A 23,632-nucleotide genomic window follows, 5' to 3' on the forward strand; every position below is an offset into this window, starting at 1 on the left:
ATTATTATTATTATAATAGATAGATAGATAGATAGATAGATAGATAGATAGATAGATAGATAGATAGATAGATAGATAGATAGATAGATAGATAGATAGATAGATATGTCGATTGATGGGATAGATTATGATCATAACCTCGGTTTCGCCTCGATGACCTTGATTTTGACCCCTACATTAACTATGATCAGATACCCTGACCATAAGCAAGATATTGGCCAAGATTTTTATCTCGAGCTTGACCAAGATCTTGTCCTCGACTTTGACTAAGAATATTTCCAAAATCTTGACCTCCATATAAACCATTTACATGACCTCAACCTTTACAACAAGAATTATATGTTATGATCATAACCCAGGTTTCACCGCAATATCCTTGACTTTGACCTCTATGTTATCCTTGACCAATGACCCTGACCAAGCCTTGACCTCAATATGAACTAAGAATGACCTCAACCTGAACTCTACTGACCTGATCTGTCGCTGTATCCTGACCCTGCTCTACCGAGAGAATTTCCGATATCGCTCGACACACTTGATCTCGACATTCTCCATGTATTGGTCGACTGGGTCGAGTTGCTGCCGGCACTGTCGTTCCTGCTGGAGGACAGGTTGGAGTCCTGGCTCGGCTTCCGGGTCACGGTCCAGGAGTTACGGCGTCGAGGTCTCTCCAGGAACCTGAGCATTAAATATTAAACATTTTTAACTGATACAAAGAAAAAATAAGATTATCAAGGAAAAACGCCTAAATTTGAGAACCTACAAAATGGTTGCTTAAAAAAATGTACAGAGTGGCATTAAACAACGGGATTATCGTCTTTTAGAAATGTCTGAAAAATGTGTTCCGAAGTGTAATTAATAATGTTTAAATGGGTCTTTAAACTATGAATAATTTTCAACATTCCATTCAAATCTATATTTCAGAGAAGAATTATAAATATGCAGAAATTATAAATGGTTTTTATTTCAAATTAATTCTCAAAAATTGTCAAAAATTTACCCATTAGACCAGGATTCCTGCAACCTATCTTCTTAAGTCAAATCTATTTTAATGATTTTTTGTTTCTTAAACAATATCAGTTAATCTATCTATCTATCTATCTATCTATCTATCTATCTATCTATCTATCTATCTATCTATCTATCTATCTATCTATCTATCTATCTATCGATCGATCGATCGATCGATCGATCGATCTATCTATCTATCTATCTATCTATCTATCTATCTATGTATCTATCTATCTATCTATATATCTATCTATCTATCTATCTATCTATCTATCTATCTATCGATCTATCTATCTATCTATATATCTACCTGAGAGGAACACAATGACCCTGCTTCCATGACCCTGATCGACTGCTGCTAAAGTTCTCGCTTGAAACACTGGTGTTCCTTTTCGTCTTGTTTTGTTTTTCTTGTATCTCTGCAATCTAGAAATAACATTATCTTGAATAACAAAATAAGATATCTACGGTGGTAGGTGATTATATCAATGTAATGAAGACGACTTTTGATTTTATATTTAAGCATGGATACACAAAAACATGGAAACAGAGAGAAGTTGTCAAGTAAAAAGCTCCTCTTTAATTGCTTGTAAACTTGTAATTCGAAAAAAGCTTGTTAACAATTAAAACTTAATAAAAGTCGTCTTCATTATATTGCTATAATCTCCAACCACCGTGTATATTCTTAAAGAATATGAAAGAAGAAAAAAAACTTATAGGACCCAACTGCAATTAATAAAACTTATAGGACCCAACTGCAATTAAAAAAACTTATAGGACCCAACTGCAATTAAAAAAACTTATAGGACCGAACTGCAATTAAAAAAACTTATAGGACCCAACTGCAATTAATAAAAATTATTTCAGAAATGATTTTTAGTCATAAGCATAGTCTGAACCTAATGAGAAATGGATCTGAGAAATGGATCTGAGAAATGGATCTGAGAAATGGATCTGAGAAATAAGAGATTTAATCTGAAATCTTAATTGATTCCGTTATACACAGGGACAATTATTTGGAGCTGTGGGCCGCACAACAAGATATGTGGATCGGGTGTACTAAAGTGTGGCTCAAACAAGAAAATAAGAAGATATGTGGTTCGAGTGTACTAAAGTGTGGCTCAAACAAGAAAATAAGAAGATATGTGGTTCGGGTGTACTAAAGTGTGGCTCAAACAAGAAAAAAAGAAGATATGTGGTTCGGGTGTAGTAAAATGTGGCTCAAACAAGAAAATAGGAAGATATGTGGTTCGGGTGTAGTAAAGTGTGGCTCAAACAAGAAAATAAGAAGATACTTGGTTCGGGTGTAGTAGTTAGGACGAGAAAAAAAGAAGACTGTGGTAAAATTTATAAAATTAAAATTAGAAATATAATATTTAAAAATAATCATACCTGATAGTTCCACTCATTCTGGGAGTTCAATTCTGGAGATTCTTTTATTCCGCAGAGCAGAGATTTTAGTTTGTTCAGCGGCCAGCGAGGGGTCAACTTATTCACCTAGAAACAAATAGAATTAAATAAACAATTTAACAAATAATTAAAAAAATACTGTTAACAAAATTCTAACTTTTTGTGGATCAGACTCCAGAGAGTCATAATATTGGGGACAAAAATTCAGGGAGCAAAGTTTTTTGGATCAGAATACAGGGATCCATAATATTGTGGATCAGAATCTAGAGAACCCATAATATTGTGGATCAGAATCCAGGGATCCATAATATTGTGGATCAGAATCCAGGGATCCATGATATTGTGGATCAGAATCTAGGGATCCATAATATTGTGGATCAGAATCTAGGGATCCATAATATTATGGATTAGAATCCAGGAAGCCATATTTTTGTGGATCAGAATCTAGGGATCCATAATATTGTGGATCAGAATCCAGGAAGCCATATTTTTGTGGATCAGAATCCAGGAAGCCATATTTTTGTGGATCAGAATCTAGGGATCCATAATATTGTGGATTTATTGGATCCTGAGCAAATTTTTCAATCTTTTTTTTGTTAAAAGACAAATAATTAGATTTGAGATTAAAACAAGTTTATCTGCAGACAGAAGAGACATTAAATGAAGCCATGAGATAGATAGATAAACAAACATTAAAAGATAGATAGATATAGAAGTTAGACGAACATTAATAGATAGATAGATAGATATAGATATATAGAATTGGATAAAGTATTCTCCAAGTCTAGTGCCCCCCCCCCCCTCCTCCCAATTTTATTGGGAAAGTCGAGAGAAATTCTAAAGGATGTCCACAAATAACAAACCCTTGCCAGCAAAAGGGAGTTATCGTGAACTTAAAAAGGGGGTACAGGGAGGTATCTCAAAATCTATGAATGGCGTACATAATAATTTAAAACAATAACTTGAGTCTTACGGTCATCTTTCTAATTCACAGTTTACGGGTCGATCATTTCGGATAGTAGTGGTAGTGGTAAGGCCCCTGGGTAAAATTTTGGCCAGAGTTTTTGTGCACAAAAAATATAAATTTAAAAAAACTCAGATTACTGGCCGCAGTGCTCGGTCCAGATAAAATCTCAACCTAACCTAACCCACAATACAGATAAAAAACGTGGTTTATAGCTTAATAAATGTATGGATAGTGTTTATTAGGGCCTGGAACTGATCACGTGACCTAATGGTTAGCTTTGAGAGTTAGGGGGGTTACGTTACCACTACTCTACTACAACGATTGACCCTACATACAGTTCCACTGTATGAATACAACACACGCACATATATCTATATATATATATATATATATATATATATATTGTGTGTTANTAATGGAGCAGGGTTGGGATATATAATGGAGCAGGGTTGGGATATATAATGGAGCAGGGTTGGGATATATAATGGAAATATAATTTACTTTTTTGGTTGTGCAGCTGCAGTGTTGAGAATTCTTGGAGTGATTTCCGCTTCCGGAACCGCTGTTCAAACTGTCCGTATTGGCCGGGGTCTGTCTGTTACTAAAATTACTGCTGTGACGACAGCGCCCGATCCCACGTGTCACGCGCGATTCTTCGATCGCTTTGCAGATCATGACGCAATCCTTCTTAAACTGTTTGGTCAGGATCGCGTAGAGGAAAGGGTTACAAAACAATGCCAAAAGAAATTAAGTCTTTGTCACAAAATCTCAGATTTTATAATCTCCATATCTTTGCAATCTAATGTCATAGACCTGTCACATTTCAAACTATGAATTCTGTTATATCAAATAGTCTAAGTTTAAAATATTTTTGGTTACACCCTCAGATTGCGAAGATATAGTAATTAGAAAATTTAGATTTTTGAAAAAAAATCATTTTCTTTTTAATATTTGAAAACAAATTCTATTTTACTGCTAAAAGATAGTTTTTATCATGACGGGAATTATTTATTGTTTTTTATCAATACTGATACAGTCATGCCAAAAACAAAAGTTATTTTGGTAGATGGGTTTAGCTTTAAAAAAATAAACAATCTCTTCAACCTTTACAAACAATGTTTGTTTGAATTTATGCTAATAATTTTGTTGTAATCTCGAACTGTAAACTATTCCAACCGAAAAAGCTGGAATAATATTATTCACAAAGGAAAAACAAAAACAACGCTTCCCTTGTAGTGGAGAATATAATTTGAGAATATTTGGGGGAATATTAATTTAAGATGGACGTTGTTTTTTAAAGACATGAACTTATGCTGTATTAAATTTTAAAGGCTTTTTCCAGCTTATTTCGTTAAAAAAATCTTTTACTCAAAAATAATTTACTTTAAAATAATTTTCACAATAATATGACTGCTATGTGATATTTTTTTATTGTCCTTAGTGTCAAACAACTAAACAAATTATGAAAGACGACATTCTACAATATTCACCTACGGTCATGTTTCGTGGGACACACTGTAGGTGATTAAAAACAAAATTTATACACTTGTACCTGTGACCCCCTGATTGCGCAGTACATCTTGAGGTAGCAGCCCATAAGAATTGAGAAAGCCACGCCGTTAATCAGCAGAAGAAAGATGACGTAACCTAGACTGAGAGCTCCCTCTGTCTCGAACGGAAGACAAATCGCAAATTTTCTATAGTCGGATACTCCAATGAGTGGGAGGGATGCGAGGAGGATGGAGAAACTCCAGGCTCCAACCATGATATACGCGGCATGTTTTAAACTCAGGCGCTTATTAAGATGCATAGCGTGGGTGATGGCGTAGTTTCGCTCAAGGGTGATGACAGCTAATGTGAAAACACTGAAAATAAAATAACATCAAGGGCCCGGGGCCGCAAATCAAATAATTCGGAAAAAATGGTCTTAAGACTAAAATAAAACAATTTTTAAAACTTTGGGTCTAACTTTGAACAGTTGTCATAAAGAATCAAGACTAAGCTGTAAAGTGTAAGCTGCAGAACCAAATAATGGTTTAAAGAAAAGGAAGTTGAATTACCTAAGTTCTGAGCTAAGAACTCCGAAAAAGCCTGCAACTTGACATGCTGATGACAGCTGCCATTGTATTGCGTATTTTCTGAATTCACCAAGAGTAGATGCATCAAGCACAGCCAGAAACCCTAAACAAAGCTTTTTATAAAACTTTAAAAAAATTAAAGTCGAGATTTAAAATTGTTCTGAAATTTAAAATTGCACTGAAATAAGATTAGAATTTGAAAAGATGATTCTAAATTGACATTTTTCCGTTTTTTCCAATTTCAAATCTGCAAATTCGAGTTAGAGCCAGAAAACCGGTTTTACCATTTTACTTAAATTAAATGATATTTTATTCAAAAAGTTAAGAAATGTGTGTGACCGACGGTAAGACAGGCTGAACGTACATGATCACTTAACAATTATTTTAAAAAAAGAAACAATTAAAATATTGTAAAAATGTTCATATATCTGATGTGTCAGGATAGAAGCCTGTGTACTGTAAGTAATGGAGCAAAAACTAAAAGATAAAACTATGTAAGGAAGGGTTACGGGGGAGGGAGTTAGGATGGGGTGATATGGGAGGGGGGGGGGGGGTGGTTAAAATGCAAATACTGTTTATAGTTCTGAATATTTGAGCAAAAAGTGAAGCGATAGCGCAGATATAGAGAAGATAAATAGATAGACAGTAGGAAGGATAGATAGATACAATGAAAGGTAGATGGATAGAAGGATAGCTAGATAGAGATATAGAGGGAATGATGATAAAAGGAAGGATAGATAGAAGAAAGGAAGATTAGAAGAATAGATAGATAGAAGAAAGGAAGAATAGAAAAAAGGATATATAGAAGAAACGAAGAATTGTAGAAAGGATAGATAAAATAAATAAAGAATGGAAGAAAGAATGTATAGAAGAAAGGAAGAATGGAAGAATGGATATATAGAAGAAAGGAAGAATGTAAGAAAGGAAGAATGGAAGAAAGGAAGAATGAAAGAATGGAATATAAGAAGAATGGAAGAAAGAAGAAACTAGACAGTAAACATAGAAGAAATTATACAATATGTAATATAGTAGACATTAGACAATATGCACTTTAAGATTAGACAGTTTTCAATATAGTAGACATTAGACAGTTTGTAATATAGTAGAAATTAGGCAATATGTTCTTTACGATTAGACAGCATTCAATGTAGTAGACATTAGACAGTTTGTAATATAGTAGACATTAGACAGTTTGTAATATAGTAGACATTAGACAGTTTGTAATATAGTAGACATTAGACAATATGCACTTTAAGATGAGACAGTTTTCAATATAGTAGACATTAGACAGTTTGTAATATAGTAGAATCTAGACAATATGTTCTTTACGATTAGACAGCATTCAATGTAGTAGACATTAGACAGTTTGTAATATAGTAGACATTAGACAATATGCAATTTAAGATGAGACAGTATTCAATAAAGTAGACATTAGACAGTTTTTAATATAGTATACATTAGACAATATGCACTTTAAGATGAGACAGTATTCAATATAGTAGACATTAGACAGTTTGTAATATAGTAGACATTAGACAATATGCAATTTAAGATGAGACAGTATTCAATAAAGTAGACATTAGACAATATACACTTTAAGATTAGACAGTAGTCAATATAGTAGACATTAGACAGTTTGTAACATAGTATAAATTAGACAATATGCACTTTAAGATGAGACAGTATTCAATATAGTAGACATTAGACAGTTTGTAATATAGTAGACATTAGACAATATGCACTTTAAGATGAGACAGTATTCAATATAGTAGACATTAGACAGTTTGTAATATAGTAGACATTAGACAATATGCACTTTAAGATGAGACAGTATTCAATATAGTAGACATTAGACAGTTTGTAATATAGTAGACATTAGACAGCTTGTAATATAGTATAAATTAGACAATATACACTTTAAGATTAGACAGTAGTCAATATAGTAGACATTAGATAGTTTGTAACATAGTATAAATTAGACAATATGCACTTTAAGATGAGACAGTATTCAATAAAGTATACATTAGACAGCGTGTAATATAGTAGACATTAGACAGTTTCTAATATAGTACACATTAGACAGTTTGTAATATAGTAGACATTAGACAATATGCACTTATGTAGAAACTAGACAGTATTCAAAATAGTAATCATCAGACAGTTTGTAATATAGAAGACAGGATACAATATTGATACGTTAATATACAGTGAAACCCTTAATAAAGAATACATCGAAAGAATTCATCAAATGTCGTATTCCTCACTTTCTGATAATGGAATGTTGCAGATATTTAATTTTTTAATTAAATGATTATATGGAACTCTTTAAAACTGTTCCCGCATATTCATGGCTATTTTTTATTTTCGCAATTACTGAGATTTACGTAATAAAGTATAAAACTCATTGAAAAATTTTCAAGACGACATTTGATAAATTCTTCCGATGTATTCGATATTAAGGGTTTCACTGGAATAGACATTTTTACTTTTCAATTGACGGAAGACGGTCTGTAATCAAGAAAATAGTAGACTTGCAGACAGAAATAGAATAAAATGTCTGGAAATATATATATATGATATATATACTGTATTATATATTCTGTTTGTATACAAAATATACAATATAGACTATTTACTTTTTCGATCATATATATATTATTATTATTCCTTTCAATATATAAGCATCTCTCAGTCTATATGTACAGTATTAAAATATATATATAAGTATATGTATTATGTATTATGTACGTCTTTATATCTGAATGAATGAGTAAATTTCATATTACAATATCACACGTTTTTAACAATAACTCCTCATATTGAAAACAAAAATGTTTTGAGTTTCTCATTCTTGTAAAATAAAAGTAATTTGAGCTACGAGGTCGTACAAGTAATGTAACATATAAAACTAACTGCCTATGTATGTAACAGTCTATGTATGTAACTGTCTATGTATGTAACTGTCTATGTATATGACTGTCTATGTATGTAACTGTCTATGTATGTAACTGTCTATTTATATGACTGTCAATGTATGTAACTGTCTATGTACATAACTTTCTATGTTTATAACTGTCTATGTAAGTACCTGTCTATGTATGTATCTGTGTATGTTGTTGTATTTATTAATAAATTTATGTATCTATCTATGTATGTAACTGTCTATGTATGTAACTGTCTATTTAAGTATATGTCTTTGTATACAACTGTCAATGTATATAACTTTCTATGTATGTACCTACCTATGTAAGTATCTATCTATGTATATAAATGGCTATATACATATATACGTATTTATCTATGTATATATCTGTCTATGTATCTGTATGTTGTTGTATTTATCAATAAATGTATCCATGAATCAGATGGACAGTTTCTATAGAAAGTAAAGAAAGTGGTCCACTGTGCTTTATACAGACAGAAAGACCAGATATTGACTTCTTTAGGCAGGAGAATAAAAATGACAGGGGGAGGGANGGGGAGGGGAATTTACAAAAAAAGAGTAAATGGTCTGAAAGAAGATAATAAGAGAAAGAGGAATGTTAGAAAGCTAGAATTTATAAAGAATTGTAGTTTTAGTTGAAAAATGTAAATGGTTGGAGCATGCAGGAGCTACAAAACTGTAAATGGGTAGAGCAGGAGCCAAGAGATGTAAATGGGTTGAGCAGGAGCTACAAAACTGTAAATGGGTTGAGCAGGAGCTACAAAAATGTAAATGGGTTGAGCAGGAGCCACAAAGATGTGAATGTGTTGAGCAGGAGCTACAAAACTGTAAAAGGGTTGAGCAGGAGCTTCAAAAATGTAAATGGGTTGAGCAGGAGCTACAAAAATGTAAATGGTTGGAGCAGGAGCTATAAAAATGTAAATGGTCGGAGCAGGACCTATAAAAATGTAAATGGGTTGAGCAGGAGTTATAAAAATCTAAATGGGTTGAGCAGGAGCTATAAAAATGTAAATGGGTTGAGCAGGAGCTACAAAAATGTTAAAGTCACATCCAAGTCGAGCATGTCTTGAAAATTGATGCACATTTTTCAAAGCTCTTTGGATCAACCTCCATAGAAGGGGCTTATTCATTTGGTGTAATGTCCAGATTTAGCGTCTATAGGCTGTATGTATACCAAAAACCTTTCATGGAACTGTAGCATGGCGTGCCGGGACACTATAGTCCTGCTTAGCCTATCCAGGTAGAGCTTAGGAACAGTCTGTGTAAGTCTGTGATGTATACTGTACAAGGGGCGGAAACGTCATGTGTGTGTGTCTGTACCAAAAGAGTGTGTGTAAGGTTACCGTACCAAAGGTGTGAACTGAATGGTTTATACAGTACGAATGAATCTCGGTATTTGTACAGTCTAGGAGAGTACATTTGTTTATTGTTAATTGTTTACTTAAAAATAAGTTTAAAATGCATGTTATATATTATTTACATATCTAAGTCAACACTATAAAGCCAAATTTTCATGCAAAGAATATAACTTGATTAAAGTTTACAATAAATATAGACGTTATTCAAGCTTAATTATAATTGACAACATTGTTCTGCAATTTCCTTGACTGTAATCATGTTGTGTGTCTGTACCAAAAGAGAGTGTGTAAGGTTACCGTACTGGTCTGCAAAGCAGTGCGACTGACTTTCTCATGCCAGACCAGCGCCATTTCCTTTCCCTTTATTCCTATTCCCTGATACTGTACTGTACACAACTTGCTCTGGCTGCTTAAAAATCGCGCCAGTACATCAAATAAACTGGAGCTTCCAGTGTTGTTGCACAGAAAGTAAATTATAATTAGCTCTTACCAAGATACAACCCCATACAGAAGTCCGCTGCGGCCAAATTTGCTACCAAAAATCTAAAATAAAAATCATTTATGTTGCAAAATACGTTTATGTAAGCTAAAATCTGAGTGATCAGTGGTTAGAACTTTTTAATTAGATAGCTACTTAACGTCAGTACTTTTAAAGTGCCCTACAAAACAGCTGACTATTTTCGCGATTTCTCCATGGCTTTTAAATGGTAGGACCTTTAATGATATCCAAATTGAATGCGTCGGAGAACAAAAAAAAAGATAGATTAGAGCTTAATACGAAAACAATGCTGAAGTTCTGACTACGGACTATTTCTAAATATGGCAGATTACCTGGGGACATCCATCTTGGATCTACTGAGCACGAGTACAAAGACGACACATCCGTTTCCTAGGAGGGCCAATAGAAACACAATCCACACTCCTGGAAAATAAAATTTAAAATAATATTTTTTTATTAACAGAAAAATAATAAATCTTGAAACATTTTCTTGCCCTGTAAATTGATTGGTTCAATCTAATATGGTTTGCTTTGAGGCCTGAAACAATAGTTTTCCATCAAAAATGTCTGCACGGTCAATCTTTACAGGATAAAACTAAAGAACACTTTTATTTAATCTCTGGTCAGATTAAGAGAGAATAAGATATAGCGGAGCTTCAGTTTCAAAAGTATATGAGTAACTCTATAATCAGAAGTCAGGACGTTTATGCTGTAAATACAAGAGAAATATGCAAAAAGAGTTTCGCCCTACTATCCTTACTCTACAAGGTAAGAGTTTATATTGCGTATATTCTTGAGAACTGTTGTGTATTATGGAATTATTTTTAACCATAGCACAGGATAAGGTCCTAGAAAGGGTTCAGAAGGTGTCACTAAAAGTTATTCTAAGACCAGTATATATGTTAATTATCAATCTGCTCTATCCGTCCTGGAACTCGAAACCTTTTTGCTAAAAAATGCCTGAAATCTCAAAGGCACTTTGCTCCATTCCCTGTAAAACCAGTCACTAACAACCACCAGCTACGGAACGTTGAACTATTTTCTGTAAACTATGCTAGAACTGAGAAATACAGAAAATCTGCTATTCCTTATATGCTGAGAAAATTAAACTTCCTATGATATAACCTTATCTTAGTTTGTGATATAGCCCATGATATATTCAATAATATTCCTATGAGAATGTTAATCATATTATAATATGTATTATGATCTTGATTTATCTCTAATAAATCTTACTTACTTAAATACGTACTTAATTACTTACTTAGATCTCCAGCTTACGCAGATCTACGGAATACTTCCTCTTCTATATCCCGCGATGGTCATTATACCCTTCAGAGAAAACTTTAATTGAAGGATCATGATGGAAGATCCTCAAATGTAAGAGGTGGCGAAGACAAGAAGGAATGGGGGGAGGGGTAGGCCTATAGCAGAAAGGCAGAGATGGTCCCCTGTTTTTTCCCCAACCCTGAGTTTGATGTTGTTAGCCAACTATACCAACTAAACCAAGTAAAGATATAGTAATAGATGTACTACTGTACAATCTCTACATACAACGAAACCATAAAGAAAGGGTTAACAGTCACCCTCCCCCAACCTCAACACAATAAAAATATGTCGATTCTTGTATCTAATACAATACAAATAAACTACACCAGAAGCCCAAAATGTAATCAGAAAAAACTACATATGTAGCCCATATTGTAATCAGAAAAACTACAAACGTACTCCACAATGTAATAGAATAAATTACATCAGTAGCCCATAATGTAATAGAATAAATTACATCAGTAGCCCATAATGTATCAGAAAAAGCTACATCAGTGGCCCATAATGTAATCAGAAAAAACTACATCAGTAGCCCATAATGTAGAATAAATTACATCAGTAGCCCATAATGTAATCAGAAAAAGCTACATCAGTGGCCCATAATGTAATCAGAAAAAACTACATCAGTAGCCCATAATGTAATCAGAAAAACTGCATAAGTAGCCCATATTGTAATCAGAAAAACTACACCAGTAGCCCATATTGTAATCAGAAAAAACTACACAAGTAGCCCATATTGTAATAAGAAAAACTACACCAGAAGCCCATAATGTAATCAGAAAAAACTACATCAGTAGCCCATATTGTAATCAGAAAAAAACTACATAAGTAGCCCATAATGTAATCAGAAAAACTACACCAGTATCCCATAATGTAATCAGAAAAACCTACATCAGTAGCCCATATTGCAATCAGAAAAACCTACATAAGTAGCCCATATTGTAATCAGAAAAAACTACTAAAGTAGCCCATAAAGTAATCAGAAAAAACTACATAAGTATAGCCCAAAATGTAATCAGAAAAAAATTACATCAGTAGCCCATTATGTAACCAGAAAAAATTACATCAGTAGCCCATAATGTAATCAGAAAAAATTACATCAGTAGCCCATAATGTAATAAAAAAAACTACATCAGTAGCCCATAATGTAATCAGAAAAAATTACACCAGTATAGCCCATAATGTAATCAGAAAGAATTACATCAGTATAGCCCATAATTAATCAGAAAAAATTACACCAGTATAGCCCATAATGTAATCAGAAAAAATTACATCAGTAGCCCATATTGTAATCAGAAAAAAACTACATCAGTAGCCCATATTGCAATCAGAAAAACCTACATAAGTAGCCCATATTGTAATCAGAAAAAAACTACTTAAGTAGCCCATATTGTAATCAGAAAAAAACTACTTAAGTAGCCCATAATGTAATCAGAAAAAATTACATCAGTAGCCCATAATGTAATCAGAAAGAATTACATCAGTATAGCCCATAATGTAATCAGAAAAAATTACACCAGTATAGCCCATAATGTAATCAGAAAAAATTACATCAGTAGCCCATAATGTAATCAGAAAAAGGTACATCAGTAGCCCATAATGTAATCAGAAAAAATGACACCAGTATTGCCCATATTTTAATCAGAAAAGTTTGACGAAAAAATGTAATGTATAAGTATAAGAAAAATCTTTCACGTGAAGAATAGAAATAAATAAATTTGTATTCAAGTCACGTAAAAGTTTAAAAGTTCAAGCTTGAAAGAGAATTAAAGTAAAAGTAAAAATAAGAATACAAAGTTCAGGAATAAATTTTAAATAATATTATTTATCTATTTGATAAGTTTTCCTTCCAAAAATATAGACTATGTTCCCTTCTTATTATTCCCTGAACATATTAAATTAAAGGGACTGTAAGCAAAATTCCTACTGCAGGAAAACATATTAAATTAGAATCAGAATTAAGCACTTTTTAAACCTGGAAAAACAAAAATATCTTCCATATTATTGATCAGATAAAGGTTTTAAGGGTACCATTGTGAATCGGGCATTGCCATCTTAGCATAGAGGGTTACTTGAAATTGTGCTTACTGTCCCGTTAACATATAAATAAAAGATAAGATGAAAACAAGAAGTGTAGTTTAGTCGGAAAATAGATAGATAGATATATTAATACATATGGATCTATATATCAATAGATAGATAGATATATTAATACATCTATAGATCTTTATATCAATAGATAGATAGATATATTAATACATATAGATCTATTTATCAATAGATAGATAGATATATTAATACAATTAGATCTATATATCAATAGATAGATAGATATATTAATACATATACATCTATATATCAATAGATAGATAGATATATTAATACATATATAGATCTATATATCAATAGATAGATAGATATATTAATACATCTATAGATCTATATATCAATAGATAGATAGATATATTAATACATATAGATCTATATATCAATAGATAGATAGATATATTAATACATATAGATCTATATATCAATAGATAGATAGATATATTAATACATCTATAGATCTATATATCAATAGATAGATAGATTATTAATTCTTCTAAACCACATTCTTCTAAAAATCAATAATTTTAACTGTGCATTTCTATGCAGCAGATACAAGAATGGAAAAATCTCTGTAGATTTTTTAAAAATCGAGGCCCGAGTTTCACTTGTTTCAACATCAGTTTTCAAATTTTAAAGTTTCTTGTGGTTAAACACAGAGGCATATTCAGGGGGGGGGGAGGGCTTTAATTTGGACTGGTGTAAATAAGTTTTTAACGGGATTCAATGAAAATTGTTCCAAACCAAAAAACCAGCTTTTTTGCGAAATAAAGAATGTTTACCACATCGTAGGGACCACCAGTCAAACAGATCATTACAGGGTAGGAAGGGCCCAGGAGCAGGGTAGCAATCAATACCCTCCTGAAAATATATTATTACAAAGCTTTATTCACACACAAAGACATAAAGACATATAATAGATATTAGAGGTGTAGTTTAAAGGAATTGAGTTTTTGCAACAAACTCTGATTTACAAATCCCTGTATTTCTTAAACCCATTTTCAAAGACCTTCAATTTTGCAAACTAAGAATTTTGTAAGATCAAATAATCTAAGTTTGAAATATTGAAGGTGTACACCATCAGGTTGTAAAGATATAAGTATACAGTTGTCGGCGTTCACATCACTACACGGCTCTTATTTTTAAATTTTGATTTATAACAAGCTTTATTTAAATTACAAGTTTACAAGTAAACAAAGAGAAAGTGTAATTTGACAGCTTCTCTTTGTTTCCATGCTTATGTGTATCAATGCTGTTTAGAAATCAGAAATTGAAATGAAAGGTCGTCTACAGGTGCGCAACTAGGGGGGGGACAGGGGGGCCAGGCCCCCCCTTGCCTGATTAAGGGGGGGGGCATGCCCCTCCCTTAAGAAGTCTTACCCCCCCTGTAGGGGGGGGGGCAAGAAATGACGAAGTCCACCCTATTTCTTGTTTCATTTTATATCAGATGTGTTGACTTATAACTGAATATCCGGTTGGTAAGGTTAGTTTTTTATTGTTTAAGTATAACACACATTTTTCTTGCCCCCCCCTAAAAATGTTTAGGGGGGGGCCAAAAAAATTTTCGCGCTTCGCGCGACATAATTCCTCCTAGTCCCCCTCTAACCAAATGTCTAGTTGCGCGCCTGGTCGTCTTTATTATATTGATATATACCAGGACGACTGTATATGCATAGTATATGTATATATTATAATACAATTTTAAGATATCAAAAAATGATATCACTCGACAATATATAACGAACCTGAGGTTTAAAGAAACTGATTGAGTTTTCATCATAATCTGCTACATCCGGGTATCCCATATTACTGACAAAGTTCTCCCACAAATCCAGACTAAGATCCTTCCCTGGAACTGCACTTAAGTTCCCTGTAACAAAAATCAAAGTAGAGTAGTGCTGGGCACTATTTACTCTTTTACAATAATTGTTTATTGGTTCGTTAACCAAACCTTCTTTTTTTAAAAGGGAATTTTAAACGAGAAATTGTTTTTGGTTTTTAAATAGTTATGAGGGAATTAGCCACAAGACTAAACCATGCCATTGGGACTTAAAACAAGGCTTAAGTTTTTGGGGACATGTTTTCCTCAGAGTCTAACCTACAAATCAGCAAATCACCGCGGGTCTTTTATTTTAACGTTTAAAATGAGGCCTTTGGCCAGTGTATGGTATAGATAACGAAATGTTTTTTTTAAAAAAAGCTTTGAACGATGTTCAGACCTATGTAAAAAGTTGAGACAGAAACTGAAATTTATTGCCAGCCATTTCTCTTGTTAAGTAACAAGGCACTTTATTTTATACAAAACAACTCATACAAATAGAAATAAATGCAGAGAAATAGATAAAGAATATACAAATGTCGGAGCTCGGAAATTTATGCGTCTGGAAGAAAATCCGGGAAAAGTTTTGGCAATTCTCACCTGACGTCCAGGATATTGATTGATTGTTGATTTTCGCGTTGTGGAAATCCTCCGGATAGTAGATTTGTTCAGTTAGATCTGTGAAATCTGCGTACTCTGGAGAGAACAAAAGTATAAGAAAGATTTAACGACTTTTAATCGGAATACGGCTTCACAAGGAAAATCAAATTAGCATTTTATCAGATGTTTCTGTAAAAATTAATTTCCTAAACCCTCCAGTTGAAAACCGGTTTTTGGCTGGTGGAACTGGTTGATTCTGGGTTAACTTGCTTGTAAGCATGAATTTAGTCGCTTCATAGAAACATCGGATAGAAATAAAAATACGAAGGCAATATCTATGACAGTTTTATCTATTTTATCATACGTTGATTTTTTTGTCTACTTGCCTGGGACAAGTTGACTGTAGGTAGATGGTAGAAACTGGCAGCAATGATAAGCATAGCTGGGTCGTACCAACCGAATACTTGGGAACAACTAAATAACATTTTTTTTCAGAGCTGGGAATTTTTGTGTTAGATACTCTTAATCTCGATCGCTTGATCTCGATATCCACTGAGGGCAATTTTAATTTGAGAATCTATAAACAAAACGACACCTTTCAATATCTGAATTATTTCTCAACTGATCAACCCCTGACTGGGTACAACTATCTTGCATGATATCGAATAAAGAATAAATGAATCTGCAGATTAACAAAAGATTGAGATCAAGATCGAGATTTTGATTTCCACAATACAAGAGTTCCCAACTTCTGAGAATTATGATTATTGTTTAATATATTTTTACATTTATTTTAGCACAGGATAAAACTGTCTCATACAAAACAAGATTGCAAAAGTTTATTTCTGCAAAAGTATAAATTTACACAGGCTCCTAATACAAAACTAGATAAAGGATTGGGATTAGCCTAGTTTTTAAGCTACTCTTTGCACGCAGATAATCCTGGGAGGAGGGAGCTTAAATCTTAATAAAAACATTAATCCCAGTTTCTAATCAGTTTAAAATCAAACTTAAACCCAAGATTAACTTTATAAAATTCTAGTTTCTAAAAACTAACCTTAAAACTAAAAATTAAACTTAAACCCAAGATTAACTTTACTTAAATTCAAATAAGTTCTACTTTCTAAGAAAACTAAAACCAAGATTATTCATAGATTCTTAAAACATAACTTAAGATTTGTTAGAAGTTAAAATCTAGATTAATAAGTTAAGCTTGTATCTAAAATTAACTTGGTTTACTTCAAAGAGGAGTTAAGTCTTAAAAACTTATATTAAAGGGACTGTAAACGTATTTTAAACTGGCATGTCCGATTATCAGCGGTAACCTTAAAAAGTTTTGTCTGATAAAGAATGAATGAAAAATTCATAATTTCTTTTAAATATTTGATTATTTTCAATTGTGGTTTTTTTAAGTGACTTGCGGATATATTGTTACAGTAACAAAGGAGGATATTGTCAGATAAACGACGACATCCCCACATTGTTGATCAGAATAAAGGTTTACAAGATAACGTTTTGAATCGGGCCTTCCCCTCTTTAATGAAGCATAACTTGAAACTACAGCAACATCCCTTTATTGGCAAATTTAAGATTGAAAATCATTAATCATCAGTCAACATTAAATATAAATATAACACAATGGCTGACCCAGTTTCTGAAAGTTTAATTCAAAACCAAGATTAAAACAAGATTCAGCTCCTAGATTATATTTAAACTTTATATACTTTTCAACAAATTGTTCTCATTTAAGAGATAAGAAATATTTAGACTTCTCTTGTTTCACAATAATGTGATTTTTAGTTAAATATCCATGGACTTAAAAAAATATGTTTGAGTGTGTGAGTGTACGTAAAGTACAATACAAGTTCAATGTACAACAATACCCTTTATCTGATCTTTAATAAGGAAGATATGGTCGTTTTTCTAGCTTCAGTGTTTGATTAATTCTGACAATTTACGCTTTTGTCTCTGAAGTAGCAAGTCACTTTAGCTAGTCATAACAAACCAAAGAAGATAATGGATATCTCATGAATTCTATATCAGACAAAACTTTTTATAGTATCGGTGTCAGTCCATAAATGAATATTCACTTAAAATTCCATCTACAGTCCCTGTCATGTCTACTTTAGTTAAGATTTAATAAATTTCATAATTAAAGTTTAAAAAGATAAAAATAAAAAAATGCTCGTAAAGTGAATATTTATCTGTCTACGTAATTTATAGAAAACATGCAAACATATTAATATTTTCCCTAAAAATATTCAACTTTATCTGAAATTGATGGATTTCTTGATTATTTTTCACTTTTTATCAAATTTTTAATCCGAATATTAATATTTGCTGATAACGTTCCAGACGGTTCAATTCATCCTGTCCTATCCTGTCCTATCCTGTCCTATCCTGTCCTATCCTGTCCTATCCTGTCCTATCCTGTCCTATCCTGTCCTATCCTGTCCTATCCTGTCCTATCCTGTCCTATCCTGTCCTATCCTGTCCTATCCTGTCCTATCCTGTCCTATCCTGTCCTATCCTGTCCTATCCTGTCCTATCCTGTCCTATCCTGTCCTATCCTGTCCTATCCTGTCCTATCCTGTCCTATCCTGTCCTATCCTGTCCTATCCTGTCCTATCCTGTCCTATCCTGTCCTATCCTGTCCTATCCTGTCCTATCCTGTCCTATCCTGTCCTATCCTGTCCTATCCTGTCCTATCCTGTCCTATCCTGTCCTATCCTGTCCTATCCTGTCCTATCCTGTCCTATCCTGTCCTATCCTGTCCTATCCTGTCCTATCCTGTCCTATCCTGTCCTATCCTGTCCTATCCTGTCCTATCCTGTCCTATCCTGTCCTATCCTGTCCTATCCTGTCCTATCCTGTCCTATCCTGTCNCATTCTACTCCAATCCCATGCATCCTCTGGGTAAAAAGTTAAATGCCGAAAGAAAAATGACTTACAAATCCTTCAGATTCTTGAAGGAGAGAAACGTTTTCTCGTGAATCTCGCTGATATTATTCTTTTCCAAGTTCCTGAAATAAAATAAAATAAAATAAAAATAAAATAAAATAAGAATAGAAATGGAGCATGAAACCGAATTGAACACAAATAGCGGAAGAACACTCACCTCAATTTATAATTTTCTAGCCCTTATATCTTTACAACCTTTTATAACAACAAAATATTTTTATTTTCCGTTAAGATATTTGATTTTAATGTACGGAAATATGGTTACATTTATAATTAATTAGCAGTTAAAATATATTCTATGTAAAGTTAAAATTGGAAAGTAAAGCCAACATATAACTGCTTGAAATCAGCGACGCGTTAATCGACCGGTTCGATGCATCTAAGTCATATTACAACCTGATGTAGACTTTCAAAATGTGTATTCTGTTAGATATGAGTTTTAAATATCTAAGGTTTACACCATCAGGATGTAAAGATATAAAGTTTAGAAAATGATTGTTGAGATGAGTAATCAGTTTTTATCAAAGAAAAATACAAAGAAAATTAATTAGGGGGAAATTTCGAAAAAAAAACTTTTTAAAATGTAAAATATCCAAATTCTGTGATTTTGCAACTATTATACAGTTTAGTTGAAAATACAAATGAACATAAAGAGAAATAACATTTTAAAGTATAATTTTGTTCCAGCTTAAAGGGACTGATAGCGTAGTTTAAATGACCTTCCATACCAGATTCACAATGGTACCCTTTAAACCTTTGAGTGATTATCGCTTTATAAAGTGTATTTATCTCCTAACTGTTGTGCAAAATAACATTTAAAAATGATAATATTCCTGAAATATAAAACAGCAAAGAAAGAATTCAACAAACATGAAAAAGGAAAAGTTTGTCATCCTGACTTTTACAGAGTTTAAAGACGACCCTTCCTTGTGAATCATTAGATGGAAGTTTACTTGAAATTACGTTTACAGTCCCTTTATATTTAAATATATATTTGCATACAGTCCCTTTATATTTAAATATATATTTGCATACAGTCCCTTTATATTTAAATATATATTTGCATACAGGGTCTGGAGGTTGCTTAGGCCGAAGAACACGTCCTCGGTCAGGTTGGTCAACTCATTCCGGTCCAATAACAGGTCCTAGATAGGTAGATAGATAGATAGATAGATAGATGGATAGATAGAAAGATAGATAGATAGATAGATAGATAGATAGATAGATAGATAGATAGATAGATAGATAGATAGATAGATAGATAGATAGATAGATAGATAGATAGAATATTAGCGTCCGAGCCACATGTTAGCGTTCGGGCCAAGGAATATCCCAGGAACCCCAAATCTTCATTTAAAGTATTTAATTGTATGGTATTTTGAAGTCTTGTTTGGTAGGTTCTAGTTCTCCGAATCTGTGTGATACTTCGTTTGTTCGTTTGTTCAGAGATTTGTGTAGTTTCAGATGACGAGGGGGTTGAGGTCTGTGGAGATGTTTGTTGTTAACAGGATGCTCAGACAGATGGGAGGATGCAAGGTATTGTTTGGAGATATTTTTGCTGTGTATTTCAAGAAGGAGTACTTTGGTTTCAATGTGTAGGTGGTCTGCATTTGTCATGAGTAGAGATCCAGTGGCAATTCTCAAGGCTCTATTTCTACAGGGGGCTCGGACGAGAAATCTACGAAATGTTGTTCGCCTTCCCTCCCTCGATAGGTCCTACGCAATCCAGTAATTGACTACGTAATATAATCCAAAAAGCAGGAAATATACTTTTTCCAACCTTTTCTCTGATCAATGATAAAGCACGGGGATATAAATTAAGAATAATTCGTAAAAAAGTAATAAAAAGGAAGATATATATATATATATAAAGAAATGTGAGGGGAGAGGGGGGGGAAGGGAGTAGAAGGGTAAAAGAATATTCAAATTGATTTTCAAATGGAAAAGGTTACACGCGCTGCACCTTTTGTTTTGAATTGTGTCAAAGTTTTGAGATGTTTGGTGCGTATTAGAGTTTGTTTGAGTGTATGTGTGAGTGTGTAAGATGGGTGTTTGTGTGATAAATTAACCGATGATAGGTTTTGACAGTTCTGTCTGCCAGTCTGTCTGTCTGTCTGTGTTTTAGTTCTAAAAGAAAGTCAAAACATATATTTGAAAGATTTATCAAAAGCTCAAAATGTTTTTTCTTTAAATTTAAAAAAATCAATTTATGAAAGTACAAGGCCGGGATTCTAGTTGTAGTAAATGGTAGCCCTAGCTCTAGAAATCTGTAAGAATCTAGAAACCTGTAAGAATCTAGAAATCTGTAAGAATCTAGAAATCTGTAAGAATCTAGAAATCTGTATGAATCTAGAAATCTGTAAGAATCTAGAAATTAGCTCTCCGTAGAGAGTATAGAGTTTGAGAGAGTTGTATCTGTATTGATACTTACTTGAGAATACAGAGAGAGTTGTATCTGGATTGATACATACTTGAGAATACAGAGAGATTTGTATCTGGATTGATACAAACTTGAGAATACATAGAGAGTTGTATCTGGATTGAGACATACTTGAGAATACAGAGAGAGTTGTATCTGGATTGAGACATACATGAGAATACAGAGAGAGTTGTATCTGGATTGATACATACTTGAGAATACAGAGAGAGTTGTATCTGGATTGATACATACTTGAGAATACAGAGAGAGTTGTATCTGGATTGATACATACTTTAGAATACAGAGGGTTGCATCTGGATTAATACATACTTGAGAATACAGAGAGAGTTGTATCTGGATTGATGCATACTTGAGAATACAGAGGGTTGCATCTGGATTGATACTTACTTGAGAATACAGAGGGTTGTATCTGGATTGATATAGACTTAAGAGAACTATTCTAATAAATAAGGCATTTATTAGAAGTTTTGTGCAAAACCTAGTAGTTTTATACAGAACCTAGAAGTTTTGTATAGAACCTAGAAGTTTTGTATAGAACCTAGAAGTTTTATTCAAACCTAGAAGTTTATTACAGAACCCAGAAGTTTATTACAGAACCTAGAAGTTTTGTACACAACCTTGAAGTTTGTAAAGAACTTGGACAGAACCTAGAAGTCTTCTAAAGAACATAGAAATTTTATGCAGAACCTAGAAATTTGTGTACAGAAATTAGATATCTAACCTTTACGTCTTACATAATTTATAAGAATACATGTATTAAAATATAAAGTATGAAAAAAACACACAAATTAAATTTATTGAATGAGACAGGAGCAGGGGGGATCGGAAGTCCATGGGAGGGGAGGGGGGTAGGAAGAGAAAGTGGAGGGGGGATAAACAATAACATGATCCCCCTGCCAAGTTTACCCTACTTCTAACTAATAGATTAACACTAATAGACTAGTAAAGAAATACAGTTTTTTCAGCCAGACAATCCTCTCTAGTATTACAGACTACAATAATNGTTCTCTCCAAATAGTTATCTCACATTTTTTTCTTTATTTTATTTTTTGAATCTCTTTTCCTAAACGTAAGGGCCATCAATATTTAAATTCATGTTAAGCTTTTTTTCAAATTACATGTTATGCAAAGGAAACATTCCAATCTGAAAATTGTCTTTTCCCATTAGGGGGGATTTCTGCGTGATGAACATAAAGCTTCATTATGAACTTTCTAGTTACAAAACATATGTATTATATTCAAGGCGAATTTCTCCAATGAATCTATATTTATACATTGCTTGTCTTGGTGTTTGTTTGTTTGTATCCAATAAACGTCAAAACGGATAAACCGATCCGGCCCAAATTTTTTGAGGGACCTCACATGACCCCGGGGAAGGTTAATGCATGGACAGAATAAAAAAATTGCCTAAAAATTTTTTTAAATCCACGAAAAAAATCTAGTTTTGTATATGAATGTAACTATATAGATGCTGGTCAACTACAAAGGATGATACTTAAACGACGAACCCAAACTCTTTCAATGAATGAATTGGAGCCCTACTCGTTTGAGCTTTCTTTCTTTTCATCTAGTTTAATTTACCAAGCCAAGTAATAACACTTCTATCTATCTATTTATCTATCTATCTATCTATCTATCTATCTATCTATCTATCTATCTATCTATCTATCTATATATCTATCTATCTATCTATCTATATATCTATCTATCTATCTATCTATCTATCTATCTATCTATCTATCTATCTATCTATCTATATATCTATCCTCTGTATATCTATTTGTCTCTCTTTTTATCTCTATTTATATCTATTTATTGATATATCTATAGATATATCTACAATTTAATTTGGCGAACCATTTATCAATTATATTTGCTTCATGTTCTTTTTCATTGATTTTATTTTTGATAAAACAGTTTCAAAATATCATTCACTTCATAGATGCTAAACCTAACAGTATATCATCTACAATACAGTAGCTAAACCTAACAATATATCCTCTACAGTACAGTAGCTAAACCTAACAATATATCCTCCACAATACAGTAGCTAAACCTAACAGTATATTCTCCACAATACAGTAGCTAAACCTAACAATATATCCTCCAC

General features: G+C 32.8%; 1 protein-coding gene across 1 annotated transcript; it reads right to left on the minus strand.

The window, feature by feature from the left end:
• Window positions 1-187: 187 nt before the first annotated feature.
• On the minus strand, window positions 188-16,606 carry LOC111707633 (lutropin-choriogonadotropic hormone receptor). The gene is made up of 13 exons (XM_023480767.1): window positions 16,504-16,606; window positions 16,122-16,217; window positions 15,448-15,572; window positions 14,485-14,563; window positions 10,600-10,690; window positions 10,259-10,311; window positions 5,449-5,569; window positions 4,941-5,253; window positions 3,890-4,117; window positions 2,404-2,508; window positions 1,322-1,437; window positions 473-678; window positions 188-315 (listed from the first exon to the last, which is right to left on the minus strand). The coding sequence occupies exons 1-13, from the start codon at window positions 16,604-16,606 to the stop codon at window positions 188-190; spliced, it is 1,764 nt and encodes a 587-aa protein (XP_023336535.1).
• Window positions 16,607-23,632: the final 7,026 nt, after the last annotated feature.

The sequence above is a fragment of the Eurytemora carolleeae genome, unplaced genomic scaffold (genome assembly GCF_000591075.1).
Source record: "Eurytemora carolleeae unplaced genomic scaffold, Eaff_2.0 scaffold434, whole genome shotgun sequence".
Classification (NCBI taxonomy): domain Eukaryota; kingdom Metazoa; phylum Arthropoda; class Copepoda; order Calanoida; family Temoridae; genus Eurytemora; species Eurytemora carolleeae.